This window comes from Ruditapes philippinarum, unplaced genomic scaffold (assembly GCF_026571515.1).
Source record: "Ruditapes philippinarum isolate M1 unplaced genomic scaffold, ASM2657151v2 ctg3935_1_1_1_1, whole genome shotgun sequence".
NCBI classification, from domain to species: Eukaryota; Metazoa; Mollusca; class Bivalvia; order Venerida; family Veneridae; genus Ruditapes; species Ruditapes philippinarum.
In genome coordinates, this window is record NW_026859991.1 from 61170 (window position 1) to 75113 (window position 13944).

At 32.3% G+C, this 13944-nt stretch overlaps 2 protein-coding genes across 2 annotated transcripts; both read left to right on the plus strand.

The window, feature by feature from the left end:
- Positions 1–3328: 3328 nt before the first annotated feature.
- Positions 3329–10945, plus strand: LOC132758528 (uncharacterized). The gene is made up of 3 exons (XM_060750201.1): positions 3329–3481; positions 7584–7983; positions 8236–10945. The coding sequence occupies exons 1-3, from the start codon at positions 3404–3406 to the stop codon at positions 10881–10883; spliced, it is 3126 nt and encodes a 1041-aa protein (XP_060606184.1). The 5' UTR covers positions 3329–3403; the 3' UTR covers positions 10884–10945.
- A 9-nt stretch (positions 10946–10954) lies between these two features.
- LOC132758530 (uncharacterized) lies at positions 10955–13722 on the plus strand. Its single transcript, XM_060750202.1, has 2 exons — positions 10955–12250; positions 12567–13722. Exons 1-2 carry the CDS (start codon positions 11242–11244, stop codon positions 13097–13099), a joined length of 1542 nt encoding a protein of 513 aa, XP_060606185.1. The 5' UTR covers positions 10955–11241; the 3' UTR covers positions 13100–13722.
- Positions 13723–13944: the final 222 nt, after the last annotated feature.

A 13944-nucleotide genomic window follows, 5' to 3' on the forward strand; every position in this document is an offset into this window, starting at 1 on the left:
ATAAATCTATCGAGGAAAGTCTTTTTTCTTTCTCTAACTTGTAAATACTTACCTAAAAAGAAAAGAATATGTTGTTCATTCATTGCCTTTATTCTTTCTAATTAAAACATGGCGGAGACTGCGCCAAATTACCGCAAAGAATAACTAACGCAAAGAACGCTCAACATTTTTTTATAGGGGTGCCTTCATCAACCTCACATAGCGTTATCATAAAAGAAAACATGGATGTTTTTCAGGCAAAGAGTCATTATATCCGATTTTACGAAGAATTTTTCGATATTTTAAAGGTGCTATTTTTAGTAACAGATCGATATTGAAATGGGCGGACATAGGTAGAGTAGGACTCATTGCACTGTGAAAGTTAATATCAATCTATTTTGATTCCGTAGCTGAGCTCACATATTTTTAATATATTTTGACCTTTTGACGTTTCATTTTTGTTACAAAAGGATTGAATATGTGTAGGAATATGTTTTTAGAAGTGCTGCACGTTGAGTGTGAGATAACATTTAGTAACATTTACGGATTTTTCTATATGGTTATAGAGAAAAAATTCGCCTCCTGGCCAAGACTGTGAGGCAAATTTCCAAAATAATAGAACTTGTACTTTCGACGATTCGTGTCTAAATCCTCCAATCACTACTTCAGAAATATAAAAAGTTATTATATAATCAATTAAGGGTAATTAAGGCAATTTTTAGGTTTGACTTCATTAGTTCTTAAAATCTACATGTTATCACATGCTCCCCGTATACTGTTTATTGTTTTTATGAATCATTCTTGATTGATGGCTGTCTCGATCTAACAATCTATGAAAAGAAGGGTTCTTCACTCGGCCAACCTTATTATAGATCAGTACTATCCCGAGTTGTTTAGATAAAATTTATATAGCGATTTTGAATAATATTGAATAATAAAATATCAGAGTTTTTTTACTCTAATTGTTTTACTTTAAAATAAAGCGGGTTTTCTCACTTTTAAATACTCTACGCTGGACCATATATTTTCTTACATTTCTGATAAAAAAAATGCAGTCTTAAAAATGTTATTTTGTCGATCGCCACTTCTGTCTTCTGTTTACATAAATGATATAGAATCCTTTCTCAAAACAACGAATAACATTTCTAATAGACAAACATGAAAACAAGATGGTCCAATTCATTGAAATACTTGTTCTACTATACGCTGACGAAACCGTCAAATTTGGAGACGACGGATCGATCTTTCAACCATGTCTTGAAAATTTCTATCTGTAGTGTCAAACATGGCACCTCAACATAAAGTTATCCAAGACTAAAAAATAGTATATGGCAGTTATTAACAAAACAAGTATTCTGTACAGGAATATCCGAAAATTTAGCAAAAACACTATGTACTAGTATAAAGGAAAATAAGTAATTTTCGAACATCTTTCAATTATGCTTTTCATACCGACCTTCAGATAATCTAAGAAGTTGCCTTAATCGAATGGAAAAAACAAGGGTAACACAACATGTGTACAATAATTTATTCATTGATTAAATTTGTGAATGACTCACTCTCGTAGCACCTGCCAACGTTGTTTTATATTTCAAGGAAATCTCGCGTTTTCATTTTTATCTCTCTCCCGTTTTTTTACTACTTTCAAATGCTTATCGATAATTTAATGCTTATAATAGATACCGCCATTCACTACTTCAATTATATACATTTATATATGATGGTTGGAACTGTGACCATCCGCACTTTTGCGTATGGCTCACCGTGAAGTCGGGGACACTCCATACTCCCAACCGGCTCTGGGAAGTCGAGGGTCGGGAGTAGCCTGGCACGGTCTGTGGCGAGAGTCATCACAGTAAAACCTTATTGGATCTTCTATGAACCAGGTCGTGCTTTGGTTGAGTTCAGATCCACGATAACAATATCCTTTTGCACTATTTATTTATAATTCATATGTTTGTTTGTATGTTCTTTTCCCATGGCAGTTATGCATTGGCCATTCCCACTGCTTATTATCCTTTTTATGAATTTGCACACATTTTATTGCAGAATTTAATATTTGTAATCTGTCTCTTCCAAATAAAGAGTATGTTCTGTTCTGTGATTAATCTTAAAATTTCCGTTTTCTACAATAATATTTCATTTGTGTGTAGACTAAGTTTATTTCAATTAAACATGCCAGAAAGATCATGTCAGAAAGTTTACTCATACTTTGAATAATCCACAATCAACATAATCATCATATTTTAAATGTAAATTTTATCAAATATTCATTTAAAATAAGTTCTGTCTTATTGATAAATATATTAATTCTTACATAGAAAACAAGTATAATGTTAATGTTATGTTTTGTCTTTACTGCAATCTATATTTAAATTATAGACAGTTCCCGATTTTTACAATATTTACCCCCTTGCCAAAAATTACAGCAATTTTTGCCAAAAGTTACAGCAATTTTTGGGGTGTTAATATTGCATGTATGATATTAAAAAAAATAATATGCTGATTTACGTGAATTGTCAGTTCTTAATCACATGCAGCAAAATACTATTATAACACCAATCTGTAAAAAATTTGGTATCATTTATTATGAAGGTAACTGAATTATGGGAGTTTTTTTTTATCTTATCTCCAGCAATACTATAATTGGAATGATCTCCAAAATGGTGGATTGGGGAGGTAAAAATTGCTCTCTGAAAAACATCTATTACTTTGTCGGCATGCCTGAACGGTGACAGATATCATTAATTGTATCATAGAGTTGGGACCTTTCTGTTAAAATGTGTCAGGGTTAAATCGTATACATATACATGCATAGTGCGTTACCTGGAGTGCAGGTATTAGTCACCCGTCATTGATTGCCTCATTTCTGCAGGGGTTGACTGACTTATTGTGACGGCAGAGAAAGGGAAAACAATAGAATTATCATATTCAGATGCTCGTTCATTGGTTACTTTTTTCTTGGGTTTCATATTGTGACAACAGGGAAAGTTTTTTATCTTTGACTTTGATACAAAAGAGGAAGAACATCAAAACACTCGGCAATCTGCTTAATACTCAGGGGCTGGGCCCCCTTGTACAAATCAGATAGCATTATGCTTCGATGCTCTGTCTATTACTTATAACACCGCTTGTCTTTACTTATCAGAATAGTCAATTTAATACCTGAATTTATTGCGTTGAATTCTCGTTAAAAAATAAAAACTTTTAATATAGATACGGCGTATATTTTTTCTAATGATATCACATTTTTGTGTAGGATTAGTTTTCTAAGTTATGTTTGATCAACGGAAGAATAAATAATTATTATTGTAATGAATCTTTTTTCGTTCTTTCTTTCCAGGTTTTGAAAATTGAAAAATACTATCGCAATTGTGATAGTCTTACGATTTCAGAATGGCAGTTCACTGAGCATTTAAATGATATGATAAAACTATTAAAAGGAACAACAGTATTCAAGTATGACCAAGGAGCACAACAAGCTGTAGCTAAACTGGAACAGGTATTGACAACTATTGAAATCTAACGGAAGAAGATTGCCATTTTTAAGTTGTGATATTTGTCCGATATATTGGAGTAATTTACACAAAGAATACTATATAAAGCAAGGACGACAAATTTACTACTTTCTTGCCTTAAATATAACTTGAATGGGACTGTTCGCATAAATTAGAAAAGTCAGAAATAGAATCCCTAAAGAACGTCCAAAAACAGCAAAGTTGAAAATGTAAAGACTCCGTTTTTGATTGAGTCTGTAAATGGACGGTAGTGGAAAGAACAATCACATATCCACGCCCATTGAACCAGCTCAAGCATATTTCAACTCTTACATAAAAAAGTATTTTTTCGATTTTGGAAACATCAATAAAAACCTCTATTAAAGTAACGTACTTGCACTTACGTTATTAAAATATACATTGCATTTTTAAGTTAATTTAAACGAATACGGTGCCAATAGTTGAACTTCGAATTACAGTTTCAAATAAAATTATTTTCTACAGTTTTATGAAAAATTAATCCTTTCATAGAATTTTCTATTTTTTTATGATAAGAACAATTTAATGGCAAATTCAAAAATAAATAAGAAAATATATGTTGATGTGTTGGACTTTTTGTAAAATGGTAGTTTCCATGGAAACCGTATATCTCAGAACTGTCAAAATAGTCAAACTGTGTTATAAAAAACAGAATATGTATAAAATAGCTTTATACACACAACAAATGCAAAACTAGCTTTATCTAAGGGTTCTGTATGAAACAAACGATAATCTGAACATATTTCTTAAAAAAAAAATTCATCCTTCTTCACTGCACAAAAATTGAGACAAATAAACATAAATTCTGCACATAATTAAAAATATCGAAAATTTTTCAAAACATGTTCAGCATTTTTCAAATATCAAGTAAAATTTTATGGTGAATTCAAAAATATATATGTTGACGTGTTAATTTGTTTTGTAAACGGGCAGTTTTCATATTGACCGCATATGCAAAATGTTAAAATAACCACGCTTTTCTAAGAAATATCAGTGTTATACCAAATGCATTGTTATATATACAACAAAACGTGTTGAAATATAACTTTCTGCTTCTTATGATGTTGTATGAGGTAAATGATACTGAACATGTTTTTAAAACAAATTTTATGTCAACATTTCAATTTGTTGTATCTTTGCCTGAAGAAGTTTTCTCTGTTTGATAATTTTCAAGAATAACAACTACACTTTGAAATTGAAATGGCCATTTAATAATAAATGACGGAAAAACATATAATTCAATGTTGATATGAAAGTTATCAAACTAACATAAAATTGTGAAATGGCCATTTAATAATAAATGACATATAAACATATAAAACAATGCTGATATGAAAGTTATAATATAACATAAAATTGTATACAAAGCAAGCAAACATTTCTGAAAAATGTATATAAAATTATATACACACATATCCCGAAAAATGGGATGGTGGGTTATTGAAAATTGTTATGAATTATTTCTTCTTCTAAAATGGCGGACTTAATCAGCATCAATTATCACATTGTACTTACTCATAACGATAACCTTAGTGTACTTACTAGTACGGCTTTTTCGAACCCAATATATTTCGACCTATGACTAAAGACCTAATGAAACCCACCATCAAGCTTGTAAGTGACCATAAAAACATTTATTTTGCAATAAATTAAGTTTTATGTCAACATTTCAATTTGTTGTATCTTTGCCTGAAGAAGTTTTCTCTGTTTGATAATTTTCAAGAATAACAACTACACTTTGAAATTGAAATGGCCATTTAATAATAAATGACGGAAAAACATATAATACAATGTTGATATGAAAGTTATCAAACTAACATAAAATTGTGAAATGGCCATTTAATAATAAATGACATATAAACATATAAAACAATGCTGATATGAAAGTTATAATATAACATAAAATTGTATACAAAGCAAGCAAACATTTCTGAAAAATGTATATAAAATTATATACACACATATCCCGAAAAATTATCAAAGGTTGGGTTCTAAGAATATTGCCACAAATTGTGTAAAACACAATTCCCCCAACCAAAACTTCTTTAATGAAATTGACTAGTCATGTAAAAGGGGACAAACAAAATTATTCTTTAAATGTTTGAAACAATGCTAATGAAATAAACAAGAATATTAAAAATATGTACATCACAAGATGATAACTAAACTACCTAATATAAGACAACATTTTTATTGGCACTAAACTAATGAGCGATCAAACAAAGTATAATTACCGTGTATAAAAGCAATTTATTGAAAATTGTTATGAATTATTTCTTCTTCTAAAATGGCGGACTTAATCCGCATCAATTATCACATTGTACTTACTCATAACGATAACCTTAGTGTACTTACTAGTACGGCTTTTTCGAACCCAATATATTTCGACCTATGACTAAAGACCTAATGAAACCCACCATCAAGCTTGTAAGTGACCATAAAAACATTTATTTTGCAATAAATTAAGTTATATAGGGCCATATTGTTTCTTCACTCGACTAACATACGAAAACAGTGAGCAAGTATTTAGAAATTAACAAAAATGAAAATTGTAACATTTTTTAAATATCATTTTGTTTTTTATACAACATTTCTTTTTAAATATATCATTTTAAACTTATTTGCCCACTTGTCCAGTGGAAATCTAGTGGCAACGCACTTATGCCACTACCACAAGTGGGTGGGGGAATGATCATCGATTTTGTCATACTAAAGCTAGGAGAAATCCTTTATTTGATGTTGTCTAAACGAACCAATTATTCTATTGACACTATCTCCTCCTGATCATTAAGAAATATTATTCTGTAGTAATTACTCATTATTTGTTTGTAGCCGAAATTTAAAAAGTTATCGGAATACATTTCAACCATAGGTGTTCGGCAGGTTGATTTCTCACTACCCGCCCCCCACCCCCTCACCCACTCTACAACTCTACAACCGTCCTACCTCTCAAAACCATGTAAACTGCAGTATTTTTTCATTTGAAACATATTTTCATATTTGGTATATGCTTTTAATTCAATTACCTTCATTTCCCACAAAAAAATAAAAAATTGTACATGTATATATATATTTAGTAAAGGTATGCAACTCGCCGCTCATTTTCAGCACTCATCTTAATATGACCTCTATAACTCCAACAGTTTTTTCACCAATTTTCAATATCTTGGTACCAAATGGTAGGGAATTGATGACTCTTAAAGGAAATAAAGCTGTCATTACGATCATTTCAAGTTATCAGAAGATGTGTAATCTCAAACTCACCGCAAGTGTAACTCGACAGAGACCTGACCGCTGGGTTTTGTCAAAATTACCCGACTAAACGGCAGTTTATTCGAATTGAAAGAATATTTTTTTTTGTATTGCGCATATAAAGATGATCAAATTATATCATTATTTGTAATAACTGTTTAATCAAAATATCATAAAAAACAATAACGAATCGTTTTCCCGATTTGCCAAATTCTCAATCCATGAAAGTGCACATGTATAAACAAATGCATTCGTATGGAGTATTTTCATTGGTCGTGTGAAAACCTTAGACCAATGAAAATACTCAATACATTAAAATAAAGAGGAGAGCACTCTGAAGAACCATTACTTGCATTACGATTTGGAATTTGACATATCGGAAAAACGGTTTGTTATAGTTTCATATGATGTTTTGATTGAACAGTCATTACAAATGATTATATAATTTGATCATATTATCATCATTGATCATATATATCGATTTTTTATTTTTTTGTTGGAAATAAAGGTAATTGGATTAAAAGCATATACCAAATATGAAAACATGTTTCAAATGAAAAATACTGCAGTTTACATGCTTTTTGTGAGGTAGGAGGGTTGTAGAGTGGGTGAGGGGGCGTTGCTAGTGACCAAACAACGCGCCGAACACCTATGATTTCAACTACCTTATTTTTGAAGAGTAAATATCTGTGATTATCTTCCTTAGAAGCGCATTACGATGTGTAAAAATACTACCAAAAACGTCTTTAAAGATCAAACTCAATATTCATTATTTATATAAGAAAATAATTGTAAGTTATTTATATATCATAATAGATTCAATCAGATACCTTGATTGTCAACACACAGACACTCACTGAAGTTTTATCCGACTTGATACTTTTAATAACAAAAGAGGACGAGAACATGACAAGACAAAGAGGAAAGTCTAAAATGAGCAGTCTACAGAAAAACACGACCATATCGACACTAAGATTAAATGTGCTTTGTGGATTCCGTGATGTATTTTCTCGAGACCACAGAAACATTAAGATTCGTTGGTTAGAATCTATAATATCCCATCAACGCGAAACGATTTGCGAACTTAAAGAGATTGTGAAGAAATCACAAACGTCAGAAGATAAGGGAAATGGCATAGCTCAACATAAACGTACAAAGCGTGAGACAACAATGCAACCTTCGTTTTCAGAAAAATCTTACGACCAACTGAAATCCGGTCAGTATTAAAGTTTTTGTTTTGAAACAAAAATATGAGTTCAAGAAAAGCTAATTGTTTCGCATACATATCATTTTCTAACACGCTGTCAATTTAAATGATACCTACACCTTTGTCCGCATGTCTTCAGATATTAATTATTTTCAAAATCATTAATAAATCATTTAGATATCATTATTTGTAATAATCGAAAAAATGTTAAGCCTTTATTGGACATTTGAACATTCAAAATAACTTAATAATATATTTCAGAATTAAAACATGACCTCGTTCAATTATATTTTAAACGACACAATACAATACCATTGTCACCACTTATGCAGGACAATAACGCATCTTTACTTGATTTTTATGTTCAACCGGCAATGAAGGTTGTTGATTTGAACAAGGGATTATTTGATAGGAAAGAGCATCTCATGTATCAAGATGTTGGTGGTCTTGAAGATATCTTCCAGAAGAAAAACGATAAAATATGCCGGAATATTGTTCTGACAGCCTCTCCCGGGGCGGGAAAAACAACATTTATTAAACATTTGGTATTGACATGGTGCCAAACACAAACGAAGGACCATAATCACCTTTTAAAGGACCAGAAACACATGCAGCAATTTGATTTTGTCTTCATCTTCTCACTGCGAGATGCAAGAAATGAATGCGAGCAAGATGCTATGATAAAAAGGATTGTTATTAGTCAGTTAAATAGAGAATACTGTTATGAATTTCTTCAGGAGATCTTGAATAAAGAACATTGCCTCGTCTTGATGGATGACTTAGACGAATGGCAGCATCCAAATTCATCAATAAGAGCTTGTCATTTTGGTAAGTCCGACTTTCCGCATATTAAAGACCGGCCGAAATGCATAAACCTGACAACATCAAGACCATGGACACTGAACAATATTCGGAACTATTCAAATCTTATTGATAAACGCATAGAGGTTCAAGGGCTTGGAAAAGAGTCTTCTAAACAACTAGTTGGTAAAGTTCTTTCTCACTTGACATTTTCTGAAAAGTTACCCAGTCAAATAGAACAAGAGAAGCAAAAACATTTTTTTAAAATGTTGTCATCAAAAAGATTGCGTAACTTTGAATCGACTCCAGTAATATTGATGCATTTGCTTTGTCTTTGGTTAGAAGAAACAGATCCAGGTGAATCAAGATGTGAAATATATAGCAATATGCTTGAACTTCTCTTCCGTAGAGCAGAAATAACCAAATCGTACCGGAAGAAGGGAAAACAACAAATGAAACTCCCTAACTGTTTCACTCGCAATACTCTATGCAAAAGAAATGCAAAACTTCTGCTTTCATTAGGAAACTTGGCTTTTGCCACACTTTTTGGTACAAATGGTGAGGCCGTGTACGTATTTGATAGATTTATTGCAAATGGACTCATGCAAGACCACGACGTACAACGATGCTTAGAAGTAGGAATTCTTTCTCAGAATGAAACGATTGGAAATAAAACAGATAGCATTCAACTGAGCTTTTTACACAAAACATTCCAGGAATTCTTTGCAGCTTTAATGATTGCCGATAAACCAGAAATGGCAAGAGAAGTTGCGATAAGGATACCATCCGAAACATTTGACAAATATTTGCAGTTGGAATTTCTCCTTGTTTTCTTATCAGGGTTTGCTCCAGAAATTGCTAGCGAGTTGACAACACGGATTGGGAAAGAAATTGCGAACGATGCTGCTACAAAAGAGTTCAGGGAAACCACAGGAACAGTATTTCTTGAAAGTCGACTTCCCATGAACGATTATTGCAATATGATTTCTAACTGTGTAATGGAAAGTATTTCCAGTGGCCACAGTCTGTTTGGAACTTTTTATATAGAAGATATATTTATTGATGATCAATGTATGGACATGAAATATGCCAATGCTCTTAGGAGTGTCATCGAAATGAATAGTAAACATATCAAATCACTTAGTATACATGTGATACAGACAGTCCACGAAGATATTCCCGATTGCATTCTTCATGAATTAAATACCCAAGAAGTATGCAACCTTCAGAAAATCTGTGTGCGGGGTAATATCCCAAGGGTTCATCTTCAAAGTCTTTTGCAGATTTCAAGACATTCTGCTAAATGTTTAGAGTTACGGGGAATGCAGCAGTTTTCCGAAGACATAGTCATAATTTCTGCAATGAAGAATATAGAAAGTCTTTCGTTTTTGAGTATTTCAATGACACATTCTGTGTTCGAAAAATTCATGGCCCATTTCAGCCAGAGAAAACAGTTATCACAACTTTGTCTAAACGACATAAAATGCGTGGATCACCCCAAAGATTGTCCTGGATTTTCTTTAAATATTTCAAATGAATCCAATTTAGTCTGGCTTCTATTGGACAAAGTAAATTTGACACACATTCGTTTAAATGCCGGACGACTTAAAATATGTGCTGTCGAGTGGCTAGCAATACCAGGATTCCTTAAAAGCTTGTTAGACTGCCTTTCACACTCGGAAAACCTGGAAAGTTTTGATTATGACGGATCAGCTTGCCAAGAAGATACTGAGGCATTAGTATATACCATTTCTTCTATGCAAGGTTTAAGATACCTGCGACTGCGCAACATAGATCTAAAGAAGTTTCACCTTCATCTTGACCGCCTTCACACACTTAAAACAGTTTATTTTTCAAATGTCTCAATTGAAACTGTTTTTTTGCAAAAGGTCACTGAGCACTTTAGAAGTTTAAAATCATCTGTTATGTTTTGTATGGATAATTGTGATGTGTCACCACAAGAGACCTACCAACAGATTAAGCAGAGACTAAGATTATCAAAGGAGATCGAGATATTACTTGATGAAGAACTCGATTTCAAGCAACTCCATATCAAAAGCATACCTTCGGACAAGACACTTAATACTGCACAAGAATCAGGTACGTGAATCTTTAATGTTACATGCGTTTTTGTTTGATTCTTTTCTAATTAATGTCAATATAATTTTAGAACAGCATTATTCATAAAAGTAACATATAAATGATAATAAGGAAACATTCAATTCAGTTTCCACAAGATGATACGCAACATTCAGAGTAAGGGTAGTTTCTTCAGAAACAACAACATTACATGAAGGTAGCAGACTCGGTTTGATTGATTCTGTTCAAAACACACGAACGTAATTATCAATGTGTCCATCATTTTATGCATGGCAATCAATTTTAAAACAATCTTAGGCCATTTTTATGCATTTCATACGCTCTTATTAAACACAGTTTGCTGTCTTGTATTTTTCATACCAAGAGATGTCTAATTGGGAACAATGCTTTAGTGATGATTCTGCATCTGCCAGTGCCAGGAAAATTGCAGACCGTCTAATAAAAAGTCGTGATTTTCCCAAACAGCACACTCTAAATAAACTCTACCAACTGTTTGGCAGAAAAGACAAATTGATAACGACGCTTTGCATTGAAATTGGTACAGTTATAAAAAACAAATCTGCAAAAATTGTTCAAGTTATACCGTCGTATTATCAAGAGAGTGATCATTGTGAAAAAATTATATTTGTTATTTGTACTAAAGCATCTTTATCCCAAACCGAACTAGGAACAATAAAACAATACACCCACAAGATAAGACCGATAGGAAAATACAGTTTAGAAGGAAAAACAGTTGTACAAAACAAACTTTTCATTGAGCAAAATCTTTCGCTAAAAGAGCTAGAAAATCTCAAGAAATGCATTAATAAACACGCTGACACGTTGCTGTCGAAACACAGACACTTGTCTGTCATTGCACCGAGCCCTGTGAGATCAAGACAATATGGGACTAGTAAGGCTTGTATTATACGGGAACCTTGCATTGCTCTCTTTATTCATACAAAGAATTGCATACCTATAGATGAAGAGCCTTTCAACGACAATTATGAAGGTATTCCAATAGATGTTAGGGAGGGCGGTTTCATGACCCATGGTTTGGAAATGGGTTGCAGAATAGGAAGTACACCGAACAATACTGTTGGAACGCTTGGTGGATTCATAGAACATCCAACATATGGTCTCTGCGGTTTAACGTGTGCACACGTGTTGTTGAATGACACGTTTATACACGAACTAAAAGAAAATGGCTCAATAAAAAAGTGGCCCACATTTCATCCTTATCAAGATGTTACTCTACTAGGAGACGACGACGAACCATATGTGATTGGACGGCTTGTACATGCAGTTTATACTCAAGGTGTGTCTGATGAGAGTGGAATGGAAGTCGCCTTATTCCAGATACAAAGACAACATCCAAATTCAGGAATATTTCATGGTATAAACGAGATCTTTTAATGACAATCCTTTCATGTCCAAATCAATTTCATTATTTCTGTTTGTCTATAAATAAATAATTTTATAGCTCTAAAATGTAAATGATATGTCTTTTTAGAAATTCTATTGGAAGAGAAAAACAGAAATGGGAATGCATAAATATAAAAGCTGCATTCGACCAAACTTATATAAGAACATCATTTTACGATTTTGCTTCTCCAAAGTTTTATGAAAGAACAGTTTTATTGAAATATAAAATATAACATTTCCAAAATTCATTGGCTTAATTACTTTTTCAATCAATCTGGTATTTTCAGGAAATGTCGATATGCGTTTTAATAGTGGCAAATCACACGAAGTTTCTGTAATAGATGATGTCCCCGTTGTTAAACTTGGAAGCACAACACATAAGACTATTGGGCGAGTTATTATGAAAGAACCCGCAATAACGGTAAGAACAAAAGAGTTCCACCTTAAAGCTGGTAGTCATATAATTACTTTACACAACCAGCTAGAAGTGATACCAGATGGATCGAAATTTTCAGATTGCGGAGACTCCGGATCTCTCGTGTTCATGAAAAGATCTGATGAAGATAACGAATATATCTGCGTGGGTATGGTCGAAGGTGGAACAAATTATGGAACATCCATTGTTACACCCATTACACCTATACTCCAGGCGTTTGGAGTTGGCTCGTTTAAAAATTTTGAGACAGCTAACTTGTCAAAAGATCTTAAAAATGTTGAAACGAGAATAACGAACACAATAGAGTCGTTGGAATCGCAAATGGATAAAAGATTTTCTGCAGTCATGGACAAACTAAACGAAATGAGAAATAATATCACCTAAATAAAAATTGATGTCAGATCAAGATATATGCACGGCCTTGCCATACCATTTTTATGGAGTATTGAAAACGGTACGAACACGGTATAAACATGTATATTCACTTTATAATTTGTATGTTGATGTTCATCCTTCTTAAATATCTCGTTTTAATATATGTAAGAGAAATCATTCTCTAAAGATTCTGAATGTTATATTCTTCTTTCTTTAAACAATTTATTTGTTTTATTATGATATAAGTTAAAAAAACTATGGGTGATCACAGACAAAGATGATTTGATTAATTCAAATCAATCTATAAAACACTACAGCTATTGGTTACAATCACATAAGTATATAGAAAAAAATAATTTAAAATGATCTTTATCAAATATGCTGATCGTATTTTTATATTATTAGAAAGAAAATACTCATTAGTGACTTTTAAAATATTGTTACATTTATTTTGATGATTCAAATACTCATCAGTGTCTGCCTTTTAAGATTTTTAAATTTATTTTGATGAATCAAAAACCAACACGTGTGCTTCGCTGAACAGAGAAAAATATGCAAATCTTTTTATAAACACTGATCCAGCGGTGCATGTTCATCATGGCACTTTTGATATATGTTTTGTGTTTTTTTCTTGGTTTTGTTTTCTTTTTGCACCATATCAATCACCTTGTTTTTGTATATTGTGACTTACAACACTTATTGGCTAGAGAAAGAAATATACGAATTCTGTTATTTATTGTTTAAATAATACCATTAGTCATTGATATCTTAAAGTGGCATAATGCTCATTTTTTACTGTCACGCAAAGAAAGAAAAGATTCATTTTTCAAAAAGGACTGATTACTTAATATGGC